At 38.2% G+C, this 24,059-nt stretch overlaps 6 protein-coding genes across 8 annotated transcripts; 3 read left to right on the forward strand and 3 right to left on the reverse strand.

The window, feature by feature from the left end:
• Window positions 4-5,616, forward strand: LOC18769752 (vam6/Vps39-like protein). Its single transcript, XM_007203161.2, has 12 exons — window positions 4-648; window positions 752-963; window positions 1,051-1,182; window positions 1,287-1,430; window positions 1,537-1,649; window positions 1,751-2,189; window positions 2,706-3,035; window positions 3,225-3,446; window positions 3,658-3,900; window positions 4,024-4,476; window positions 4,760-4,858; window positions 5,143-5,616. Exons 1-12 carry the CDS (start codon window positions 213-215, stop codon window positions 5,347-5,349), a joined length of 3,030 nt encoding a protein of 1,009 aa, XP_007203223.1. The 5' UTR covers window positions 4-212; the 3' UTR covers window positions 5,350-5,616.
• Window positions 5,592-6,499, reverse strand: LOC109950173 (protein N-lysine methyltransferase METTL21A-like). Its single transcript, XM_020567948.1, has one exon. It carries the CDS (start codon window positions 6,427-6,429, stop codon window positions 5,626-5,628), a length of 804 nt encoding a protein of 267 aa, XP_020423537.1. The 5' UTR covers window positions 6,430-6,499; the 3' UTR covers window positions 5,592-5,625.
• Window positions 6,550-8,713, forward strand: LOC18770256 (AP-3 complex subunit sigma). Its single transcript, XM_007202616.2, has 7 exons — window positions 6,550-6,784; window positions 6,902-6,944; window positions 7,112-7,173; window positions 7,329-7,425; window positions 7,777-7,847; window positions 8,152-8,243; window positions 8,392-8,713. Exons 1-7 carry the CDS (start codon window positions 6,716-6,718, stop codon window positions 8,456-8,458), a joined length of 501 nt encoding a protein of 166 aa, XP_007202678.1. The 5' UTR covers window positions 6,550-6,715; the 3' UTR covers window positions 8,459-8,713.
• LOC18769723 (pyridine nucleotide-disulfide oxidoreductase domain-containing protein 2) lies at window positions 8,666-13,415 on the reverse strand. Of its 2 annotated transcripts, none has more exons than XM_007203559.2 (16): window positions 13,086-13,415; window positions 12,810-12,971; window positions 12,551-12,736; window positions 12,369-12,426; window positions 12,137-12,187; window positions 11,764-11,846; window positions 11,467-11,554; window positions 11,292-11,333; window positions 11,132-11,206; window positions 10,907-10,975; window positions 10,223-10,338; window positions 10,031-10,143; window positions 9,850-9,929; window positions 9,627-9,747; window positions 9,171-9,237; window positions 8,666-9,031 (listed from the first exon to the last, which is right to left on the reverse strand). In XM_007203559.2, exons 1-16 carry the CDS (start codon window positions 13,346-13,348, stop codon window positions 8,896-8,898), a joined length of 1,710 nt encoding a protein of 569 aa, XP_007203621.1. In that variant the 5' UTR covers window positions 13,349-13,415; the 3' UTR covers window positions 8,666-8,895. The 2 variants fall into 2 exon arrangements, with proteins under 2 accessions (XP_007203621.1, XP_020423536.1); XM_020567947.1 differs by having other exon boundaries at window positions 12,551-12,643; window positions 13,086-13,393.
• Window positions 13,926-18,681, reverse strand: LOC18770653 (pyridine nucleotide-disulfide oxidoreductase domain-containing protein 2). Of its 2 annotated transcripts, none has more exons than XM_007204135.2 (16): window positions 18,049-18,681; window positions 17,781-17,942; window positions 17,499-17,681; window positions 17,367-17,424; window positions 17,184-17,234; window positions 16,761-16,843; window positions 16,546-16,633; window positions 16,183-16,224; window positions 16,025-16,099; window positions 15,808-15,876; window positions 15,465-15,580; window positions 15,029-15,141; window positions 14,855-14,934; window positions 14,637-14,757; window positions 14,412-14,478; window positions 13,926-14,327 (listed from the first exon to the last, which is right to left on the reverse strand). In XM_007204135.2, exons 1-16 carry the CDS (start codon window positions 18,303-18,305, stop codon window positions 14,192-14,194), a joined length of 1,701 nt encoding a protein of 566 aa, XP_007204197.1. In that variant the 5' UTR covers window positions 18,306-18,681; the 3' UTR covers window positions 13,926-14,191. The 2 variants fall into 2 exon arrangements, with proteins under 2 accessions (XP_007204197.1, XP_020423229.1); XM_020567640.1 differs by having other exon boundaries at window positions 17,334-17,424.
• On the forward strand, window positions 22,263-23,873 carry LOC18771223 (protein RADIALIS-like 3). Its single transcript, XM_020568385.1, has 2 exons — window positions 22,263-23,143; window positions 23,659-23,873. Exons 1-2 carry the CDS (start codon window positions 22,878-22,880, stop codon window positions 23,678-23,680), a joined length of 288 nt encoding a protein of 95 aa, XP_020423974.1. The 5' UTR covers window positions 22,263-22,877; the 3' UTR covers window positions 23,681-23,873.

Here is a 24,059-nt window from a genome sequence, read left to right on the forward strand (position 1 = left end):
TAACCTTTTTTTTTCTTTTTTTTTCATTTTACAGTCAAATTTATTTAATTTACTAAAAATAAAAATTTGTTGTGATTTTGGTACCAAAAATTGAAATGCAGCGACAGCAATCGAAATTTTCCGGTGAAAATATAAACACAAAGCGACGCCGTATCCATCGGTAGATATAACCACGAAGCTCCGATCAGTAGTTCTAACGCGTCGACGACAACATGGTACACAGTGCCTACGATTCATTCGAGCTCATCAGCGACTGCCCTACGAAGATCGAAGCCATCGAATCATACGGTCCGAAGCTCCTCCTCGGCTGCTCTGATGGATCTCTCAAAATCTACGCTCCGGACTCCTCCAGTTCCGACCGTTCTCCGCCGTCCGATTACCACGCGCACAAGCTGCATCAGGAACCGTACGCACTGGAGAGAAACTTGTCCGGTTTTTCGAAGAAGCCTTTGGTCTCCATGGAGGTCCTGGAATCAAGAGAGCTCCTTCTATCGCTGTCTGAGTCAATAGCGTTTCATGGCCTCCCGAACTTGGGCACCATCGCGGTGATCACAAAGGCGAAGGGCGCCAATGTCTACTCCTGGGATGACCGCAGAGGCTTCTTGTGCTTTGCGAGGCAGAAGCGGGTCTGTATTTTCAGACATGACGGTAATTGACATGAATTCCATTTCTCATAATTTGTCAATTTCGGTTGAAAATGCTCAATTTTTTTGTTTTGTTTTGAAATGAATGCAAAATTGAATTGTTTTAGGAGGACGAGGATTTGTGGAAGTGAAAGAGTTTGGGGTTCCAGACGTGGTGAAGTCGATGTCGTGGTGCGGTGAAAATATATGTATAGGGATTAGAAGAGAATACATGATACTGAATTCTACTAATGGTGCATTGTCTGAGGTGTTTCCTTCGGGGAGATTGGCACCGCCATTGGTGGTCTCTCTTCCTTCTGGGGAGCTTCTTCTTGGAAAGGTAATTGCTTTTTCTGTGTCTGCCATTTGGTTTGTGTTTTAAGGACTAAAAGCATTACGATTAGTGATTAGAGTTCTTATGTTTTAGGATAACATTGGGGTTTTTGTGGACCAAAATGGGAAGCTTCTTCAAGAAGGCAGGGTTTGTTGGTCAGAGGCTCCTAATGTTGTTGTTATTCAGAAGCCATATGCAATAGCTCTCTTACCGAGATATGTTGAGGTCGGCTGTGCCTCATACTCTAAAGAAGATTACTTGTTTCGTCTTTTCTACTTTCGCTAGACAGTGAAAAGTTTTACCTTTCCTTTGCCAATTATGTTTTGCAGGTTCGATCACTTCGAGCTCCATATCCATTGATACAGACTGTAGTTCTTCGGAATGCTCGTCGTATTCTCCAGAGCAACAATTCTGTAATTGTTGCATTAGAGAATGCTGTTTATGGTCTCTTCCCCGTTCCTCTTGGTGCTCAGGTATTCTTGATGCTCTTGCTATGCTCATGGTGGCTGACCACAGCTTTTATTGTGGGCGTACCATCTTCTTTTGAGAGTGAGTAAGAATTGTGTACTCGCGTTGCAGATTGTGCAATTAACAGCATCTGGCGATTTTGAGGAAGCGTTGGCATTGTGCAAGCTGCTTCCGCCAGAAGAAGCAAGTCTTAGAGCTGCAAAGGAGGGGTCAATTCACATGAGGTGAATATTTCTGCTTTTGTTTTTCATTTCATTTATGTGAATCATGCTTGTTCCATGCCTTTTTATTAAGTGGTAAATGAGTTTGTGTTATTGTGTTACAGATATGCTCATCATCTTTTTGATAATGGGGCTTATGAGGACGCCATGGAGCATTTTTTGGCATCTCAAGTAGATATAACCTATGTACTTTCTTTGTATCCATCTATTGTTCTTCCTAAGACAACTATGGTTTTGGAGCCAGAGAAGCTGATGGATATTTCTGGGGATTCCTCATATCTCTCAAGAGGTTCATCTGGTATATCAGATGATATGGAACCCTCTACCCCTTTTCATCTACTGGAATCTGAAGAGAGTGCAGCATTAGAGTCCAAGAAAATGAGCCATAACACTCTCATGGCTCTGATAAAGTTCTTACAGAAAAAAAGATACAGCATAATTGAAAAGGCTACTGCTGAGGGGACAGAAGAGGTTGTTTTAGATGCAGTAGGAAACAACTTTGCATCCTATGAGTCTAATAATAGGTTTAAGAAATTGAACAAGGTAAACTACTTATGTTTATTTTGTGTGCGATTTCCATATTTCGTATGTGATCTGGTATTGATACACAAGTTTTCATATGGGTCCTGAACATGGCAATCATGATCTTGTGTCAAACCAAATGCAGTGTGCTAGATATTCTTGGTCAAAACTCAGATGCTGTGACTTTTGTGGTAGCAACAAAGAAAGAGTTCTATTTGTACCAAAATGTCCTTATAGCTTTTAATATTAAAACAAATAGAGTAGGCTGTGGTTACTTCACTTATAATTATAGCATAAACACATGGTTGCCAAAATGAATGACCATGCTTTGTTTATTATTTTAACCTTTTCGCTTTAACATACTTAACTCAAATTCAACAACTCCAATATTTATGACCTTGTGTCTCTGTGTGTGCGTGTATGCCCATTCTGAATCCTCAGATTCTGCACAACTTGATACCTCTTTGTATATTGATATATTCATGATTCTTTATGTCAATTGTGACGTCAACAAACTGACAGCATTTTGGTTCCTAGGGGCGGGGCAGCATCCCAGTTACCTCTGGTGCTAGGGAGATGGCTGCGATACTGGATACAGCACTACTCCAAGCTCTACTTCTTACTGGACAGGCTTCGGCGGCTTTAGAATTACTGAAAGGTCTTAACTACTGTGATGTAAAAATATGCGAGGATATTCTCCAGAAAAACAATCACCACGCTGCCTTGTTAGAACTCTACAGGTGCAATTCAATGCACCATGAAGCTCTAAAACTTTTGCATCAATTAGTAGAAGACTCAAAATCTAACCAAGTGCAAACTGAATTGATCCAGAAGTTAAAGCCTGAGTCAATTGTTGAATATCTCAAGGTAGTTTTCTCATTTTGTTTGATGACTTGGATCTTCAATATGCTAGTCGTGTTGTTGGAATTTAAGTATCTTAGTGATATGAAACCTTTAAACTGTGTCAATCTTTGACATTTGGCGTCTAGAACTTGATTATTTGGGACCAGTATATGTGTAACATACCTAGGTATATTTGATCGTTTTCTTGTGCAGCCTCTTTGTGGGACTGATCCCATGCTTGTCCTGGAGTATTCAATGCTTGTTCTGGAAAGTTGTCCAACACAGACAATTGAGCTCTTTTTGAATGGAAATATTCCAGCAGACCTGGTGAACTCTTATTTGAAGCAGCATGCTCCCAACATGCAGGCCACGTACTTGGAGCTTATGCTTGCAATGGATGAAAATGGGATCTCTGGAAATCTGCAAAATGAAATGGTAAGGATGTATTGCATTGTTCACAAATTATTAGTTGGCATTTAAGAGCCATTCGGAGTTGCCTAGAAGCTAAACAGGTTGATTTGGAAGAACAGATATGTGCTGCCAATTTCAGCTATCCTGTAGGAGTTTCTATAAACTTAGGTTATAGAAGTAGTGTTTCTGTATTTACTAATCAAAACTGCATTCTAATTGATTTAGTGCATGGCAGGTACATATCTATCTATCAGAAGTTCTTGATTGGCATGCTGATTTAAGTGCTCAGCAGAAATGGGATGAGCAAACTTACTCCTCAACGAGAAAAAAATTATTGTCTGCTTTAGAGAGTATTTCAGGATATAACCCAGAGGCTTTGTTGAGACGTCTTCCAACAGATGCTTTATATGAAGAGCGTGCAATTTTGTTGGGAAAAATGAACCAACATGAGCTTGCCTTATCTCTATATGTTCATAAGGTATTTCTATATCTTCACATCCTATAACAAATATATATGCTTTTTGAATTCTTGCTTTTCTTTATTATCTATTATTTTTCTTATGAATCCTGTTTGAATAGATTAAGTTCTTTGCTTTTGTAGCTTCATGTTCCTGAGCTGGCACTGTCCTTTTGTGATCGAGTGTATGAGTCATTGGTTCATCAGCAATCTTCAAGATCTTCTGGCAATATATACCTCACTCTATTGCAAATTTATCTTAATCCGAGGAGAACAACCAAGAACTTTGAGAAGCGAATTACAAATTTAGTATCACCTCAGAATATCGGTACACCAAAGGTTGGTTCTGCAAGTACAGTTAAAAGTAAAGGAGGTCGTGGAAATAAGAAAATTGCTGCAATAGAGGTGGCAGATGAAATAAGAGTCGGTCAAAGTAGCACTGAAAGTAGCAGGAGTGATGGAGATGCAGACGAATCTAGTGAGGAAGGAGGTTCAACAATCATGCTTGATGAGGTCCTGGATTTGTTAAGCCGAAAGTGGGACAGAATAAATGGAGCTCAGGCCCTCAAACTTTTGCCAAGGGAAACTAAGCTACAGGTATTGATCATATTGATTAAGGACTTGTGACCTTAAGAAACTAGTTAAATAAGCTAAATTCATATCAAATAACCAGAGAAGGCAATGTATCTGATAGATTATCTGGTCATGAGTGTCATTCTTCCGTATGATTTTATCTACCACAACATAATGCATTTGCAAAGCGTTTTAAATATTATATCAAAGCATTGGTGTTGATATATTTCTTAAATCCGCTTTGTTCACGCAAGGTTTTACCCTGTTTTCCGTGCTGAAGTCATGTGTTATTATCATTTATCTGCAGAATTTGCTTCCATTTATGGGACCGCTGTTGAGAAAATCCAGTGAAGCATACAGGAACCTTTCAGTGATCAAGAGTTTGAGACAAAGTGAGAACCTACAGGTATGCATATATCGTGCTCTCAGATGCTTAGTTCGGTAATGAGTAGGTAGCTTAGGGACTTGATCCACTTGCAGTTTATACTGAATGCTTAGTTCTGTGTTCAAATTTAGTCTGCTTTTTCACTTGGTGCATGGGCTTGCGTTCCTTTGTTACCTTTTTTTTTTTTCCTTGTTTCAAATGTTTCTGTTGTGGTTGAGACTCCTCACCCATTTATTCATGTTAATAATTTTAAAACGTAGACTACTTGATTGAACTTCTTCTAAACCAATGATTATCCGAAACAGGTTAAGGATGAACTCTATGAACAAAGGAAAGGGGTGGTGAAGATCACCAGTGATAGCATGTGCTCCCTTTGCCGGAAGAAAATAGGAACAAGTGTCTTTGCAGTGTATCCGAACGGAAAAACAATAGTACATTTTGTCTGCTTCAGAGACTCACAAAGCATGAAAACCGTGGGCAGAGGGTCGCCTTCGCCGCTAAGGAAGCTATGAAGACGATGCAATTCGTGCATAAATCCAAGTATTCTGGGTGCTGCTACTTTTGCTCAAGTGACAGTAGAAATACTGGTGTTACATTCGGCCAGAGGCTCATTGTAGATTGGTGTGAGAGTGAGGTTGTGGGTTTTCTTTGTTGGTTATATAGCTTTTGTTTTGTCAAGATTGTAAAATGTAAAAATTGTCTTGATTTTAAGTTATAAATTAAAAGTGCATTGAATTTGTGGCATCAAAGAACAAAAACCCAAGAAGACATCAGATCTATTTTGATTGTTAGGCAATGGCAATGGCATTGGCATTGTTTGCTTTCAACAATTTCTTACTTGACTTTTTCCCTGCAAAACGGTAAACAGTAACTCCAACCCTGGAGCCATGGCACGGTGGGTCCACGTGCAAAACCTCAACCTCAAAAAGCTTCCTTGCCTTCTTGAAGAAAGCCGAGTCCTTCTTCCACCTCCTCAAGTGGGCCATCACAAACACCCTTCCCTCCTCCGCCTCCTCCCCACCCATTATCAACAAACGCAGCGTTTTGAGCAAGGGTTCGTACAGGTGATCGTGGTACACTACATCCGAGGCTACGATAAGATCAAACTCCCGCCCAATCACCTCCACGTCCTCGGCCTCTCCCCATCTCAGCGCCGCCACGTGGACGACCCCGCCGTTCGCGGCCAAAACGGCGGCATTCGCTTTTACGTTAAACGAAAGGTTAGGAATGACGTGCGGGAGGTCGGTGACCGTGACGCTAGCTCCGAGCGTGACAGCGGCTGCGATTCCGACGAGGCCGGTTCCGGAGCCGAGCTCGAGGATTTTGAGCGGGGGGCGACGCGAGCCCAAGGCCGTGAGAGTGGGGCCCAGCGGGCCGGAGCTAGGGTTACGGCGGTGGTCGTCGAGGAGAGTGAGGAACGTGGTGGCGGCTGGCCAGAGCTGGAAGGAGAGACCTTGAGACGGAAGCTGCCGGATGAAGACTGTTGAGTTGATGGAGTGGAGGCAATGTTCAGTCGGTGGAAGGAGAATGGCGGCGGTGACAGGGCTTAGAGTTGCATCGTCTTCAGAACCGTCGCCTTGTTGAGCGGCCATTGTTAGATGCTCTGATGCGCCGACGAGGATTTTGGTTGCGTTTGACTTCTGTTCAATTCAATTAGGGCTTGTTTCGCGCACTATTTATGATATTTATTTAATTTTTATACCGCCAACTTTAGTGGATTGCCATGTGGCCCCCATATGGTACAGCGGGATATTGCCTCTTTAGCAAATTTACCAAAAGGCCCCTTGCCCCTCCCCGCTGTGAAGTCTGTGTGTGATCTCATCTGTGTTTTCTGATCTGATTGACTGAAAAAACCCAACAAAAAAAAAAACGGAAGAGATGATTCGGGCGGTGATGGTGATAAACACGCAGGGAAAGCCTCGGCTTGCCAAGTTCTACGAATTTCAGGTCTGCTCCTTCTCTTTTCAGTTTTATTATTTCTGTGCATCTTTATTATTATTATTATTATTATTATTATTTTACGATTATGTATAAAATTGCTGACTTTCCAGTTTTTGAGGTCAGCCTGTGGAGAAGCAACAGGAGCATATACGCAGCGTCTATGGAGGTTCTCTTTCTCTCTCTACTGTAATTAACTTTTTATATATTTTTTCTGCAATTTTTAATTTTAATTTTTTTACGATTATCATAGCTTCACACTGAATTTGTTGGGTGGTTTTCTGTTCACCACTCTACTTCAAATTAGGGTTTCATGTTTGATTTTCTTTTATCTAGTGTTATCCAGCAGAGCTGAGAATGTGAGCAATTTCGTGGATGCTGAGTCTATTTTCGGCCCGGTATTTTAGCCAATTTTTCCCTCAAATTCTCAGATTCTCCATGTTTATTATGTTTCTGTATGATCTGAATTGGAAAAGAAAAAAAAAACAGTCCTGTTCTATTCGGCACGATTATAGGCTGTTCTTCTATATGAACCATTTCCTTTCTGGTGCAGGATACTCGCCTTGTGTACAAGCACTTTGCAACTTTGTACTTTGTTTTTGTATTTGATAGCTCTGAAAACGAGCTTGCCATGCTCGACCTCATACAAGGTACATAGCATAACCGGATTATATGTAGCTGAATGCAAATGTTCAAATTTACAACATGCAGCACCTTTGACAAGTAGAGCATTCACAAATTGGTTGCTTGCAAATTTGCAATTTTAACTTCAAATTAGTAGAATTGGGAAAGCTTTTTATGGTTGGAATTTCGATGAATTTTAAAGGGATGCTTATTGGGAATTAAAAATGCCATAAGTGAAATTTAGGGTGAAAATTTTCTTGCAAACAAGCTGAATATGAGAGTGATTAGGTTATTTCTTAGTGTTAATGCTTGTGCTTAATTATATTAAGTTTTGCTTTGATGGGATGATTTGCTTACTTCAATTCTCATTCCTACAGTTTTTGTGGAAACCCTGGACAAATGCTTCAAAAATGTGTGCGAGCTTGATGTCGTGCTCAATTACAGCAAGGTTGTACATTCCCCCCATTTGCATAATGCCTGACAAATGTGAAATTCCTAAAAATAATAAACAGTATTAGCTTTCATCACGAACTTAATAAACATTATTTGGCGTTGTTCTGTGATTGGTCTATGTTGCATACAAAGGTGGGTATTTAGTTTTTTTAGGAGATGTAGGTGAGAAAAATGCTCATGGTGTATCTTATGTTTCAAAGTATTGCTTGTTGGATTCGTGAAACCATTTCCGTTGCATGTTTAGACTTCCATTGAACTATGCCTCAATTAGGGTTTTTTTTTCTCTTCTTGTTTTTCAGATGCATACAGTATTGGATGAGATCATTTTTGGAGGGCAAGTGCTGGAAACAAGTTCAACTGAAGTTATGAAAGCCGTTGAAGAAATCTCAAAGTACTCTCTCCCAACTCCTCTCACCTTCTTCCCTCTCCTTGAGTCTGAGTAATCTTTTTTTTTTTTTGGGGGGTGGGACATGATGTCTGCTTGCTTATTATTGCCATTCATTCGAGTACTTAACACATGGCGTTCACTTTTAATGCAGGTTAGAAACAGCCTCAAATGCCATCTCACTGGTCCCAAAATCTGTTTCTGCCTGGCGGAACCGATAGTATGCAGTTTTGAGTGATTTGTTATCAGAACCTCCAAGTTTCTCTGATAGGAGTTTGTGAAGATTTTGGATGCTTAATGGGAGGCAATTTTAATAGAGAATTTCCATAATTTTAATGAAAATTGTGATAGAGCATACATTCCCCTCCTCAAACCCCCTCGCCATCCTTGTAAATCATCAAGCAAATGACCCTGAGACACCTTTTGTATTGTCCAAGGAGGCCAAAGTGGTAAATAACCTTGAGACTATTATTTTATTTTTTTCACTTATATATTCTGAATTTCTGAATGAAAGAAAAAAAACCCAAAAAAGATAACACAAGATACAAGATAAGGAAAAAAGTGGTTGTGTGCCCGTAAATTTCAGCCCACACCCAACTGCAAATGAAAGTAGAACCGTCAGATTAACATCGATGGTAAGTTGGTACCATTCTGAAAATCATTTCAAGGGCTTGTTAACATCTTCAAGAGCCACACGCGCAGCATTACGCCCGGGTGCACCCATCACACCACCTCCCGGGTGGGTACCGCTGCCACACAAATACAGCCCATGCAATGGTGTTCTGTAATTTGACCTGTATATATGCACCCCAAAACAACATAAACATAATGTAGATTTTGGTAGCGCCACACACTCACGCAAGTAAACATAAGGCATAGCTATAACAGAAAGTTTATGTCCCACGCAAAAACAGATGTGTCAGTAAAATTTACCATCCTTTAACGGGTCGCATGAGAAAGAGCGAATCCAATCCCATAGCACCATGGAAGATATTCCCTCCTGTCAAAAATAATTTAAGAATCAGGAGGCTGGGAGATTTAGATGTTGCAGTCAAGTTTGATGTACTTTTAAGTTTTTACACTTGCTACATTTTGAGTTGGGTGAACTATGTGCTCCTTAAACATTTATGCTATTCATAATGCACTATGCCGGCCTCTGTGTTTCCATGGGCATATTGTGCTGTCATATCAGTTTCGGTTTGTAAATTAAAATATTACAAAATTTAGTACAACCAGTTATCAAGTTCAAGCTTGTTTGACAAACTTCCTATCTCCGTGTATTGTGATGATGATCAATGGCTGGTATTTCTGCCAGTATCCTTGTATCATTTACTGTAAACTTAAATAACCTGAACATGCTGCCTACATTTGGGCAGAGGTTTGAAGTACCTGTTAAACCAATTTCCCTCTCAAGGTCTGGTGGAGTCAACATGTCGTAACCAATGATTGATGAACTGAACCCCGGGGCATACTCATCAATCAGGGTAAAACATTTTTGTGCGAATGATTCCTGCAAAGGATGCCATGCCGTTTTCAAAGGATTAGTCAGAGAAAAGAAGTGAGAATGCACACCATGTGGAATGAAATATATGACGTACGTAGGGAAACTCACTCTGTAAACAGGATCTCCCCAGTGACCATCTGACGGACTATATGGTGTGTACTGAATAAACAAGTTGATCACATGCTTACCTAAAAAGAATTTGATTATATAGATATGGGCAGATAAAATTATGTATCAAGAGGAATGAAATATATGACGCATTCTTTAAGGCAATGTAATTTTTAAGTACCAGGTGGAGATATAGTATTGTCCAGTACAGAAGGTATTGTCATCTCAATAACTGGTCTTTGCGACGGTAATCCATTGACAGCATCTTGACAGGCAGAGTGAATCTCCTCCATACTTTAAGAGTAACAGAAAAGATAAGAGAAAGCACAGCATGTGGAACCACGTAAATGATAATACTGAGATAAGAGCATACCTCTCAGAACCAATATGAATGGTCCCCACATGCTGAGGACTTGCATCAGGATGACTTAACTTGCAACATTTGAACTGAGGCAATTTATCAACTGCCAAATTTATTTTTGTCGTTCCCTACAGACAAAGAAGGTAAGCAAACTCTCAATTAGCATGAAAGAAGTCTTCGTCCTCTCATTTGTGATAGTCAGATGACTAGAACTCATAGGCCATAGTCACACTTGCAGTACAATAGTCAAATCAATCTTTACAACTTTGTATGAATTTTAATTCTAAATCTCAAATCACAACTGATGAGCACACAATTTTGATCGCATGCTTCCTTGTTTTAAATTAACATTTTCATCAGGATGATATAAATCCACAAATTTAATTTTGGTCACAAATAGTAATGAAAGGGATAGAAGTTAGAACCAATACCGACCATTCCTAAGAGATTGTGTACGGAACATTAGTCAACCGAACAAAATTGAAAAATCAGATGAAGACAATAGATTGTAATAAATCACATTTGTTATCCATTTAATCCAATCTTCTAATCATTAGTGTATCAAGTAACATTTTAGCATATGGCGTATGTTCTTACATTGCATGATAGTAAATATTTAATATTGTCAAATAAAGGTACTAAAGTAAAGATTATAGATTGCATAAACATGAGAGGAAAGTAATAGAGGAAACTTACAGAGCTGTAATCAGAGTACTTAATTGCATTAATGAAATCATCAGGAAGAACATTATCCGGCACCAACTCCTGCGTCAGATAATAGAAACCTATAATCAAGATTAAAATCCATTTAAATAGCTAGTCTAAAGGTTTCACATAAATGTGAATCCCATCTATTTCGTAAAATATAATTTGTCTCAGTAAATTTAAAGTAAATTTAAATTATATAAGCAAGGGAAGAACCTTGAATGTTTTATAAGGGGTTGCATTTGATAAAACCATTGAAGTGTGCACTTGTGAACCATCAGCCAGCAAAACCTAGAATAAGACATGTCCACAATGTCCATTCAGTTAGATTTAAGTTTCAAAACTGCCTCATTTAGGAAAGCAAGAAGAAACCAACCCCGTTGACCGTGCCAGAGTCATTAATCAACAATTGTTGCACCTAAACAACAAAACTGAAATATTAAAGGTAGCAATAGATCATTGCAGACAAACAATGTAAAAGAAGTGAATGAAGAAAAAAGTTTGAGAACTGGAGCATCAACTAATCCTAGCTCTTTTCTGTACTAAAATACCTCTGCACATGTTACAATATGAGCTCCAGCTTCCTTAGCGGCATTACCGATAGCCAAGGATACTGAACCCATCCCACCTTCAACATACCTATAAGGAAAATTGGTTTTTCAGTACTAAGGGAAAGCATAAACTGGGATGAATCAAAATTGTGTAAAATGAAAATTCCAAGCTAAAGGTATTAAAATATGAACGTTGGCATGAAAAGAACAATCCAATGCATTTATCCAAGTCTAATGAAAAACTAATTTTGAAAAATAGTAGGGAGAGATATATCAAGCAAGCAAAAGAGAACTTACGACCAAATTCCACGCTCACCATCAGTTTCTCCCATCACATGATGTAGCAGGACATATCCACTCCCTGGTGTATGGACACTTCTCTACATAAGAAAATAGAGGCGTCAAAATGATTAACAATGTGGATGATATAGTAGAAAATGTATATTGTATAATCAATCTATTATGAACCCTGAAATGAAATAATTTCCCACAATATCATTGTCCTCTCGAGAAAATTTATAAGGCACAGATGTATAGTACTTCTTAAGTAGAGTGTGTGTGCTATTGATGAGAAAGAAAATAGAAAACACAATGTCCACTATGTATGCCATCTGGAGGTGTTTAAATATTTGAAGAAATGCATCTCCACACCATTCATGAGAACTCTTACCGTGGTTCCTATTACAGCATCTGTTGCAAGGGTTGCCTTCAGAACATCTGACTGTAAAAGGCAGAGTCAACAACAGAGAAGCTAATAAACTAGTATGCATAAAACTGCACAAGATTTGAACTGATCACCATTGAAAAAGATTATGCAGAATTACATATATATATATATATATAATTCCCATTTTAATTAAAATCTTGTTGTCAGTGATCCTAGATAGAGAGGACTTGATCACCTCAAACCAGTTGTTCAAAACCTTTGAAGCCGGAGATAGTAAAAGGTCCATAAAATCCCTGCCAAAGCCAATAATTACGTAATCATAAACCTAAAATCTGTATCAGGAAACTAATTAGCCGTACCATAACCATAGCAAGCATGCTGTTTGTAGCTGACATTATTAGGAAAATGAATTCTTACACCATATCTTTTTGGCCTAAGGTGGCAGCCTGTCTCAGACACCGAGTCCAAAACATTGAATTGTGCATCTTATTCTTGATGCGGTCACCAACACTACAAGATGATTCACATTGCAAAGATTCAGGAGGAGCCGAATCCAACAAGGGGTCCATAAATTCACAAAACTTCTGCAGCTGATTCTCATATCTGTAAAATTAACTATTCAAACCCAAACAGACATGGAATACTGAATACGAAATACGGATAGAATAAGGATAACCTTGGATAAGCATCGGCGTCTTGTTTGGAGAACTTGGAAATCTCAGAGTGGTTTAAGTCCTTGTTTGGCCCCAAAAGAAGATATTTTCCATCCAAACAAGGCGTGAACGACGAGGGGCTCCTCTTCAGCAACTTCATTCCATGCCGCGCCAGCTCTAGTTCTCTGTTAGAAGCATAACATGAGGCATTGTTGTTTGGTTGAAAATTAAATTATTCAAATTTGCATTTTATCAAGCAAATGCATATATAAATGAAGAAATGTGTTTGTGTGTGTTACTTGATGATGGAGGGGCGGAGGAGGCTTTGGAGGTAGCTACACCGAGAGAATTTGAAGCCGGGAACGAGTTCTTCGGTCACGGCAGCGCCGCCGATCACGTGACGCCGTTCAAGGACGGCGACGGATAGGCCGCCACGTGCGAGGTACGCGGCAGCCGTGAGGCCGTTGTGGCCACCACCAATGACCAGAGCGTCCCATTTCTTGTCCTTCAACGAACTTGTAGCGCCCGCGCTGCTGCTGCTGCTAAAGCTCCTTCGCCACATTTCTTCTCTGCTGGTTTTTGCTGCTTACCAGTTAGTGTTGGTGCTTTGCTTAGTATGATTAATAATATTTATTATTATTATAATTAATAATAATCAATAATGGTATGTATGATAATTAGTGTAACACTTAAAGTGGTGCTTTACACGCAATGATAAGGCGATTGTGGTGGGGCCCCGTTAATTTTTTTTTCTTTTGGCAAGTCCTGTAATTCACGAACTTAGAGAGTTGACACATGGGAGACGACAAGGGTCAAACGTGACACGTGGATTTGAGGTGCAATTCCCTGCGCAACGACACTGTTTGGCTCCTTTATTTGGAAGAAGAATATCTCTTTACAAACAAATCCTAGTATGTATGATAATGCGAAAGTAACTCCGGAAAATTACCAACCGAAATGATTCTGCACATATGTCAAATTTTGAAATGATTCTGCACATATGTCAAATTGTGATTTATCTGTAAGACATGTAATGTTTTGGCACAATAAGTCTTAATCAATGTAGTGTGAACCCTATGCATTAATAGTCAAAAATCACTCACATACGCGTCAATGTTTAACAGTATGAGCAAATGCAATATCCAAGGAAAGCCTGTCATATTTTAATACAAACCTGATCAGGGATCACATGCCATATATGATAGAACTGAGTCGGCTAATACATACAACTACAATGTGATGTTTAATTACATTTTTCTCAGGGATCATTTGCTACTGTATACATTTTACCCCCAAAAGAAAATTACTATATACACCAGCAGCAAAGCAACAATAGTTGGACAAGTAAGGGTGGTGATTCTAGTAAGGATGGGGATATAATAAAGAACAGACAGAAACAAGTCTCCTAATGAGATCGCTTCTGAACATCCTCAAGAACAATGTGTGCAGCATTACGCCCAGGAGCTCCCATCACACCGCCTCCCGGATGGGATCCACTCCCGCACATATACAGTCCTCTCACCGGTGTTCGATTGCCAGACCTGTATAAAAAAAGAAAACACAATCTTTGCGTTAGGAAGAGTAGCAGATGGAAAATAACTATTTCTGAGTTGCTGTCAAATTACCATCCTTTAACAGGTCGCATCAGGAAAAGTGAATCTAGACCCATAGCACCATGAAAAACATTACCCCCTGTTGCAAATATTCTAAATCATTACATTTAAACATTCTGAACTGAAAAATATACTTATTCATGATTCTCGAATTCTCATGGTCTGCTTTAGTATGAATGCAAGATTTCAAGCCTCAGTAAGCATGGCATAGGAATCTGCATCTGTGCGGTGAAATACCTGTAAGACCAATTTCCCTTTCTAGATCAGGTGGTGCCAACATGTCATAGCCAATGACTGATGAACTGAACCCAGGGGCATATTCATCAATCAAGTTAAAACATCTGCGTGCATATGATTCCTGCAGAGACGGATATCAGCATATCTCAGGTAAATTGGACTAATGACGTGTGCAGCGTGCGTATATACATGCAACCCGAATGGTAATTGCAACTCACTCTGTATTTAGGATCTTCCCAGCTACCATCTGAGGGTTTGTAGGGTGTGTATTGTGTAAACAAGCTAACCACATGCTTACCTACAAGAGAAGGCAAAGGAAGACAAGTATAAAAATGAGTCTCACTGCTATGTGTAAATGGACAAAGGCGTAAGGAAGATTAGTTTCATCATACCAGGAGGAGATATAGTGTTATCCAATGAAGAAGGAATTGTCATTTCCATAACAGGTCTCCTTGATGGTAAGCCATTCCAAGCCTCCTGACAAGCTGTATCAATTTCCCCCATACTGTAATATTAACAACGATGACATAATTAGGTGTACCACAAATGTCCACGGTTCAGCATGCTGATCACATTGGAACTATCCCTGGGCATGGTTTAAGTTTCAAATTTATACACTGATATACATAAATACAAAAACTTGTATAATTTGTAATAATTATCCGCCCCTAGATTACCACAATACTTTAGATTGCATTTTAGTGGTCTCTCAACCAAATGAGACCATGCTCTTCCATATGAGCTTAGTTTATCAGCCAGGTTGCACTATGTAGAGACAACACATGGAATTTCCAAAATGAGAAGAATAAGAGCTACATACTATCATACCTCTCAGTACCAATGCGAATACTAGCTGTATGCTGAGGACCCACTTCTGGATTACTCGATTTGCAACATTGGAACTGAGGCAATCTATCAACAGCAACATTAATTTTTGTTGTTCCCTGCTCAATTCAATGATAGCAAAACTCAACTCAACATGTCTTGAGTAAGCTGAAGATATAGAAACTAGTCCATGCATGGAAAGAGATAGAAGTCCCACCAGAGAAATTTTTTCACTGGCATAAGAAACAGAGACTCGTCTACAAAGGTAACTTAAAACCAAAAGAAACATATGTACAATGCTAATCAATGTATCAAATATCCAAAGTTACCAACTAAGGGTTCTTACAGAGCTGTAGTCAGAGTTCTTTATAGCATGAAGAAAGTCGCTGGGAAGAAAATCTTGGGGCACCAGCTCCTGTGTCAGAAAAATCATAATGTTTAACTTTGAAAGGAAATACAGGACTCATTGGAGAGAAATTTGAAAGGTTTATGTGAGTCTGGCATTAGTATAAAAATAGCTGTTGATGCTCTTCCATGTCATCGAATAAAAACATAATATTTACCATGAAAGTCTTGTAGGGAGTTGCATTCGATAAAACAACTGAAGAATGCACTTGTGTCCCATCAGCCAGGCATACCTAGATTATAGATATTTTATCAAAATCTGAATGAAATATTTACTTAGTTGAGAACATCTTGGAAATTCAGCAACTGAACTAACCCCATTCACTATGCCTGTGTCTCCAATCATCACTTGTGAAACCTAAACAGAGAAATAATATCATAAAAGTTGAAAGACAAAACCTTATAGAATGAAACAAATGGTTGTATAATAAAATGGAGGGGATGTAGAAACAGACTAAAATGTCCAACTTATTAGATACTAAATAGATATGAAAAGGTTAAACAAGAAGAACCTGGATGTCCTATAGTCTAACATTATGCCAGTATATAAACCTAAAGAAAACGAAAGATCTAGATGAAAATAATAAGACAACAAAACTTCATTTGGTGATTGCAGGAAACCTTAAAGGAAATCAACATTGCCACACTACTGAAAGCCATACTTCAAGAGCTCAAATACCTCTGCATTGGTAACAATATGAACCCCAGCTTCTTTCGCAGCATTACTTATGGCCAATGATACAGAACCCATCCCGCCTTCAACATGCCTACAAAGAATGCAGCTCATTTATTATCAAATAGATTCAACGAACATTATTGGAAGCATAAATACACATTATTCTGATATACAATTAACAGTTATCCTACTCATAACTTCACATGTGAGGTACTTACGACCAAATATTATGATCACCATCAACTTCACCCATGACATGATGTAGCAGAACGTATCCACTCCCAGAATTATGGATACTTACCTACAAAATGAAATAGAGAAAGTCACTTGATAATGCTAAAAACTAGCAGAGCATCATTAAAATTTTCATAATAGATCTGAACCACTAGTTTGGTTGCACTTCATGAAAGTAAAGGAGTGACAAATATGGTTACTCAAAAATTATAATAACAATTTGTTTGTACGAAGGTGAGGAAGGGGAGAGAAGAAGTTCCAATAACAATTCTAGTCTGTCCTCCAAGATACTTTATAACTTCCAACTCCACATTATCAAAGTAGGAAATTTTGTTATTATTATCATACTCCATCATGCTTCCAAAGATAGTATCCTTCTATACATTATCAAAGTATAAAAGTCCTACCATACTTCCAACGATAGCTTCTACTGCAAGTGTTCCCTTGAGTATATCCGACTGCATTACATCATTGGGTTGTGAAAGTAAGATTCTTTGCTCAAATGACTAACATCTCTCTTTAAATCAAGATGCACTTGTGACAGTCGTATGGAATACATGAAAACCACAAATGAACAGCTCAAAGGCAACCTCAAACCGCTTATTCAGATACTTTGAAGTTGGGGACAACAAAAGATCCACAAATTCCCTGCCATTTTTAAAAGCATTAAAAGGAAGTGACTTGTTGGGAAATTCAATTGATAGTCAGATACTCATACTTACACCATATCTTTTTGGCCTAAAGACAGAACTTGTTGCAGACAACGAGCCCAAAAAGCTGATTTGTGCCACTTATTCCGGAGGCCATCATAGATAGAGGAATGTTCCCAGGGGAAAGTTTCAGGGGTACGTGAATCCAAAACAAAATCCACAAATTTTTGGAACCTATGCAGCTGATTTTCGTAGCTATTAACCAAAACAATAGATTGATTTATGAGCTCTACAAATTTTTTTGAATGAAGCTAAACATAAATTGATCATATGACTGAATGAGGAAAAATTGACCTTGTATAAGCATCTGCGTCTCGTTTTGAGAACTTCGAAATTTCCAAGTGGTCTTGTTCCTGGTTGAGGCCCAAGAGCAGATAACGCCCATCAAGACATGGTGTGAACGATGAAGCCAAAGGCTTCAACAGCTTCAATCCATGTCTCGTCAATTCCAGTTCCCTTCACCAAATCAAATTAGTAACAAAATTGAACTAAATACCAAATCATAATATCAATGTTCAATTAATTCGTTGAATGCGGGACCTACGCAGGCCCCAGACCCTACCTGGCGATGGAGGGGCGGAAGAGGCCGTAGAGGTAGCTGCAGCGAGTGAACTTGAAGCCGGGGATGATCTCCTCAGTGACGGCGGCGCCGCCGATGACGTGGCGGCGCTCGAGGACAGCGACGGAGAGGCCGGCTCGGGCCAGGTAAGCCGAGGCGACCAAGCCGTTGTGGCCGGCGCCGATGATCAGCGCATCCCATTTCTTGGCCGTGAGGTGGCGCTTGGCGGCGGTGGTGCTGAAGGCTCTTCGCCACAACATTGAGTCCAGATGATGCGCCTAGGGTTTGGGAGCTTCTTGTTGTGTGTTTCATGGAGGAAAAGGTAGTTCCTTCAATGGGGGATGAGCTATGTTCTAACGAACATTTCAATTCTGCTGCTGCATGCAGTGGCCACTGGCAGTGGGCAGTGAGACTTGGTTTTTCTTTTTTGTCGTTGGGGTGGGTGGGACCCGGCCACGTCGGACGCTGGAGATATATCTGTCATCTACGTTTCCCTCTCGATTTGTCTGGTTCTGTCTGTAGCGTAGGTTTTTTTTTTGGTCTGACTGTAGCGTAGTTAGTAAATTCAATAAAATTTTAACATGATACAACTGAAAAATTCAGCCATTATATAATATTTTAATATTTTAATATATATATTTTAATAATATATAAATTTTGTTTGTATTATTCAAAATTTTATTAAAAAACGCATGTATTAAATGTAAAAAATACATACATATGCTAGGTAACGTGTGTTATCTTCTTTTTTTTTCTATTTTTAATGAGTTAACCGTAGATTTACCCTCTAAACTTGTACGCTATTTTTAATTTGCATCCTCAATTTTTTTTTTTCCTAGAAAATTGAGTACATGAATTAATTTGTATTGCCAATTTCCCCATATTGTCTAAATCTCAATATTTCATCTAATTTGCAGTTAAATATAAGAGCAACTTTGTCATTTTACATGTTAAAATAATATGAAATCTAAAGTAAATAAATTTAATAAATAGCGGAGCCCACCCATGTCTTCCCCTTGTTGTAATTAAACAAACAAATGAGAAAGATGGGTACAAAAGGGAGTCGACAACGGCAGAAGGGGAGGAAGGTCTGTTGAGGAAGGGGGATGGTCTGGGGTGGATGGTGACTTGTTGTGGTGGTCATGGGGAATAGGGGAGAAGAAAATGGGTGGTTGCTGGCTGGGGTTCTGGGTTCATTTGGGGGGTCTAGAGTGAAAGGTGGTGGTCATGGGGGAATGAGGAATGGAAGGAGAAGAAAACCGAATGGGGTGGTTGGGTCCCTAGAATTTTTTATTTAGACGGACTATTAGATGACATATGTTCTCTTTTTCTTTAATTTTTAAGTAGTTTTTAATAATTTGACGGACTATTGGATGACATATTGTTGATTTAGATGGTAGGGGGAATTAACAATAACAATTAGTTTGTGTACTCAAATTTTTTTTAAAAAAAACGTTGAGGGTGCAAATTAAGAATAGCGTACTAATTCAGAAAATAAATCGACAATAAACCCTTTTTCAATAATACTGCAATTTTTTTAAACATCAACTGATTTGTCAATATTTCATTTGAGTTAATATGAATAAATTAGGTTCATGCATGGCACACATAAACAAGACAAATGAACTATTACTTCTTCTTTTTTGACAATATTGAAGCTCATCTATTGTCTATCCTATTTTGATTAACAAAACTTTATCATATTATAATTGAAAATGTTCACTTTCTAAATTATAATTTAAATATTACGTTGTGAAAATTTAAATTTAAATTAAAAATCATTTTTAACAATTAAGATCATCACGATGAACTTTTTTAAGTACTCATTTAACATTGCATATTTGGGATGATAAGTGGATTTTAAAAAAATTTGGGAAGCCCAGTCTGTTTGGTAAACTATGAGAAAATCACTTATTGTTAAAAATTGATGTGAGAGAAAGCTATAAGGGAAAACAGCTAATGAGGTGCTTTTATTTTCTAATTATGAAGGAATCAGTTTCGAAGAGGCATTGAGGCCCCGTTTGGTTTACGAAATGAATTTAAGGGGAAATCATTTCCCAAGAGATGAGAAATGGAAGATTCATTTCACATGTTTGGTAATGCTGGGAAACTAACTGAGAGATATCACTTTATTTCCTTTCCCATGTTTGTTTTGAGTAGGAATGGAAAACAAAGTTTGTATAAATTTTCAATTATACCCATATTAAATTAAATAAAAAAAGAACGCATTTAATGATTTATTGTAATTTTAAATTGTTGATGGGGATAAAATTGTCATGAAAAATGTTTATTTAATATTGGCTCATTTTCCCAAACTTTCCCATGAAGAAGGAAAATAAAACCCAAGTTGGGAGGATGACTTCATTTTCCCCGCTACTTTCTCATGGGCCAGGAAACGATTTATCATGCCTGGACTTACCAAACATGGGAAATCAATTGATTTTCCATCCCCAAGTCTCCTTTTCCATGAACCAAACGGGGCCTGAGTTTAATGACTATATGGGAATCATTTTCTGTTTATGTGAGAATCAATAACAATAACACTTTTAACAAAAAGTTTACCAAACGCCAAACTATTTGCTCTCACAGTAAATCTGACAAAGATTATTTTCACAGCACATCAATACCAAACTGGCCCTAATACATGTAGATAAATAAACTTGACTTGTAGACTTGGGCTTAGCCAAATTCGAATCCCACTCTAAATTAGATTAAAGTAGAATATCACTTATATAAAAAGAAAAATATAAAATGGGCCTTAATTTGTAAGTAGAGTTTTATAAGTCACCGGGCCTTCCTCAGCAATCAGCCCATCCGGACCACATAAGAGCATGTTGAAGAAAAGAACGGGCCACAACATTTTACAGCCCTTGGAGTCAAATTTGCCGTGAAACATTGAAGAAATTTATCCATGTTGTCCTACATTATGGATTTAGTATGCCAAAATTACAATACGAAATAGACCTCACAAGCTATCCATGATTTCTTGGTGAACTTATAACTAATATCTTCTCTTGAATCACTTTGGGATGGCTTTTATTTATTTATTTATTAAATTTGGTTTTGGGGTTGCAGTGGAGTTGAATCACATTTGAAACTCCTGTGCTAGAAGAGGTTCTTGTATTTTCATAGAGTTAGTAGTAATTGTATGGTATGAATTTGTCAAATGACTAATTCTTAAGCACCAAGTATCCAGCAAGTCATTTTTCCCCATTGATTGATAAAGAGCCTGAAAAGCAAAGCAAATTATAAAGGAGAGATCATCACTTTATTTTGGGTGAAAGGGGGACAACCCCAAACACAAACAGAGATGATCATCACTTTTGGGATAAGAACAATTTGAGTTTTATTAGCAGAAAAAATACAAGTAAAGGATCCTACTTCTTCCTGATAAATATCATACAGAAATTGCTGCTGCTTTTTCTTTATTCTTTTTGTTTTCCTTCAGGGCTAAGCACCAAAAAAATGAGGCTATGGGTTCACATCACATTCAGGGTTGAATAGTTTAGAGATGATGCCAAAAGATGCTTTCCTTGGGGGGACTAGCTCAAGATAAGCGTGTAGCTTTAAACTTTCCTCAACATGATCATCCTATACTTAAAATAATCAATTTTTTTTCTCAAAAAACAGGATAAGCAAACCTCAAAAGAACACAAAGCATGCACTTTCATTACCCAATCCGCCGATTTCAAAGGACAAGAAAAAGTCTAGCAAATATGAGAAACTTCACATGGGCTTATGAGTTTTGTTCCACACTGATGAATAATATAATATAGACAAGCAGATTAGACAAAGAAACACCCTTTTCTTTATCTCCATTTTTGGACAAAAGCTACAATAATGGAACCCTATGCATATCATACCATTTCATATGCACCGAATTACCTATTAGAGATAAATGACTAACAAAAAGAAAACAAAATAAGCTTGGATTGATGAACAATGACCCAAGAAAACCAAATTCTCATTTCTAGAGTCAGACAGAAACTAGAATACAGGATAAAACAGGACCAGAGAGTATCCAATTTTATACATTAGCTAAAAAAGGAAGTGTGATTCTTGTAAGTAACCACAACTTGGTCCTGCCACTTCAAGAAAACCAGGAAGAAGAATTTGTTTAATGATAATAATGTAGGATGCACACACATACATGTTACAACACTTGTTTCTTTTGTATCAATAAATATCAAGAAGTTGTTTGGAAAACATAATCTGGATTTACAGTTTTACAATCATTTTCTTGGAAGTGAAATTAACTAAGCAGGCAAGCCAGATTCTCCTAACCAACACTGTTTTGCAATGATATAATTTAAGGAAAGAACATTTCACGATGACATCTGTTTATTCTCAAAAGGTGAGTGGGTTCTTTCTTTAATGATTCTCCCCTCTACTTATGAAAACCCACATGCTTATAATAATATAATATTAGATCATCGTACTTCCAATTACAAAAAGACTTGGAAAGGAAGCAATTGACTGTCCTTGGAATCACATAACTCTTTCTCTCTCTGTTTCTCTGTTCCTAGTTTCTGCTTCTTATTCTAAACACATAATATTTTATAATATGCAAACCAGAAATTTTGTCTGCCAACTTGCATTACCCCATTTGCATGAACAGTCATCCTGTGATCTCTTCTTTGCTAGTCCCTTGACTTAAGTATACTACCTTTCTTTATATTTCAGACTTTCTATAGTTTCAGCTTCTCTGCCTTAGGCTTTCCCTTTCAATTTTTTCCAATCCTTCTATCACCCGAATTCATTCTCTCTCTTAAATAGAAGCTTTGTTCTGATCACTTTCGCCATACTAATCGTTGCTCTAATATCTCAGAAACATGAGCAAGCTTTCTTCCCCGCAAACCAGTTTGACTTGGACAGCCAAACAAAACAAATTGTTCGAAAACGCTCTGGCAACATATGATGAGGAAACCCCTGATCGTTGGCACAAGATAGCCAGGATTGTTGGAGGGACGACTGAAGAGGAAGTGAAGAGGCAGTATGAGATCCTTCTATCAGACATCAAGCGCATTGAGTCAGGCAAAGTTCCCCTTCCTAAGTATCGGAAAGTTGGAACAAGTAACATCAGCAATGAAGAAAAGAGGTAATACGCTTCTCCTTACTACTTGATAAGATGAAGACTAGACAAACAGCTTCTAAATCCTTGGTTAACCATATTCAGACCTTCTATAACCACAAGATATATGTACTGTTCTATGATATCACCAACTGTAACAAGTGAAACACACTTCTGTATTAAATCCATACTCACAAATATAAGGATTCTAGGTATCACCATTGTGCTTGTGAAAGCATAGAAGTCCATCTCGGATAACATCGAGCCTCAATTTGATACTAACCTTCTTATTCTTCATTTTGCATGAGCTTGAATCTTCTTCATAGGTGGAGTCGCACTTTCAACATTGTTATTATCTGCTCTTCATCCTAACAGTTAAAGCCATAGTGGATGAAAGAACATTGCTTACTCCTTGCTCATATATTTTGTTCCTATACTGGAAGAAAGTTTGTTCATTGATGATGATTTGCAGCACTAGAAAGCACTTAGTTCAGAAAACACTACAAGCTGCCTGTATAATAACTTCCATTTTTCTTCTACAGGCTGAAGATCCTAAAGCTCTAAAGGAAGATGCCGTCCAGAATTAGACAGAGCACCAAATTCCTCTTAAGTGCATCTAGAAATTAACTCATAACACCCCACTCCCCCCTACCCCTTTCCCTTTTTTGTTCCTGTAACTTCTAGATGCAATATACTTTTGTCTTTCACATGTACCCAGGAAGAATCATCCCATATGCTATTGCTTACTTTTTTCTCATCATTATTTAAAGAAAGGATGCATATCACATGAGCCTTAGCTCTAAGTCACATAGGGTGGGTTGGGGTTAGGGGAAGAAATCTTAGGTTCAAAAATAAAGAAAGGAAGCATTAAATAACATATTACTCTAACTGAGTGACACATTTTTAAACTCATTACAATAAGTCTGCAACTAACATTGTAAGG

The sequence above is a fragment of the Prunus persica genome, chromosome G7 (assembly GCF_000346465.2).
Source record: "Prunus persica cultivar Lovell chromosome G7, Prunus_persica_NCBIv2, whole genome shotgun sequence".
Taxonomy (NCBI): domain Eukaryota; kingdom Viridiplantae; phylum Streptophyta; class Magnoliopsida; order Rosales; family Rosaceae; genus Prunus; species Prunus persica.

What these genes read in the sequence shown, in the direction of transcription:
- LOC18769752 (XM_007203161.2), top strand. Translation starts at nt 213, where the DNA reads ATGGTACACAGTGCCTACGATTCATTCGAGCTCATCAGCGACTGCCCT. An exon ending in GGTTTAAGAAATTGAACAAG is followed by an intron (nt 2,190 to 2,705) that starts GTAAACTACTTA and finishes TTTGGTTCCTAG; the next exon opens with GGGCGGGGCAGCATCCCAGT. An exon ending in TATCTCTATATGTTCATAAG is followed by an intron (nt 3,901 to 4,023) that starts GTATTTCTATAT and finishes TTGCTTTTGTAG; the next exon opens with CTTCATGTTCCTGAGCTGGC.
- LOC109950173 (XM_020567948.1), bottom strand. Translation starts at nt 6,429, where the DNA reads ATGGCCGCTCAACAAGGCGACGGTTCTGAAGACGATGCAACTCTAAGC.
- LOC18770256 (XM_007202616.2), top strand. Translation starts at nt 6,716, where the DNA reads ATGATTCGGGCGGTGATGGTGATAAACACGCAGGGAAAGCCTCGGCTT. An exon ending in CATGCTCGACCTCATACAAG is followed by an intron (nt 7,426 to 7,776) that starts GTACATAGCATA and finishes TCATTCCTACAG; the next exon opens with TTTTTGTGGAAACCCTGGAC. An exon ending in TCGTGCTCAATTACAGCAAG is followed by an intron (nt 7,848 to 8,151) that starts GTTGTACATTCC and finishes CTTGTTTTTCAG; the next exon opens with ATGCATACAGTATTGGATGA.
- LOC18769723 (XM_007203559.2), bottom strand. Translation starts at nt 13,348, where the DNA reads ATGTGGCGAAGGAGCTTTAGCAGCAGCAGCAGCGCGGGCGCTACAAGT. An exon ending in ACTCTGGCACGGTCAACGGG is followed by an intron (nt 11,207 to 11,291) that starts GTTGGTTTCTTC and finishes GTCTTATTCTAG; the next exon opens with GTTTTGCTGGCTGATGGTTC. An exon ending in GGGGAGATCCTGTTTACAGA is followed by an intron (nt 9,748 to 9,849) that starts GTGAGTTTCCCT and finishes CATCCTTTGCAG; the next exon opens with GAATCATTCGCACAAAAATG.
- LOC18770653 (XM_020567640.1), bottom strand. Translation starts at nt 18,305, where the DNA reads ATGTTGTGGCGAAGAGCCTTCAGCACCACCGCCGCCAAGCGCCACCTC. An exon ending in ATTCGCATTGGTACTGAGAG is followed by an intron (nt 15,142 to 15,464) that starts GTATGATAGTAT and finishes TTAATATTACAG; the next exon opens with TATGGGGGAAATTGATACAG. An exon ending in TAACACTATATCTCCTCCTG is followed by an intron (nt 14,935 to 15,028) that starts GTATGATGAAAC and finishes CTTCTCTTGTAG; the next exon opens with GTAAGCATGTGGTTAGCTTG.
- LOC18771223 (XM_020568385.1), top strand. Translation starts at nt 22,878, where the DNA reads ATGAGCAAGCTTTCTTCCCCGCAAACCAGTTTGACTTGGACAGCCAAA. An exon ending in ATCAGCAATGAAGAAAAGAG is followed by an intron (nt 23,144 to 23,658) that starts GTAATACGCTTC and finishes TTTCTTCTACAG; the next exon opens with GCTGAAGATCCTAAAGCTCT.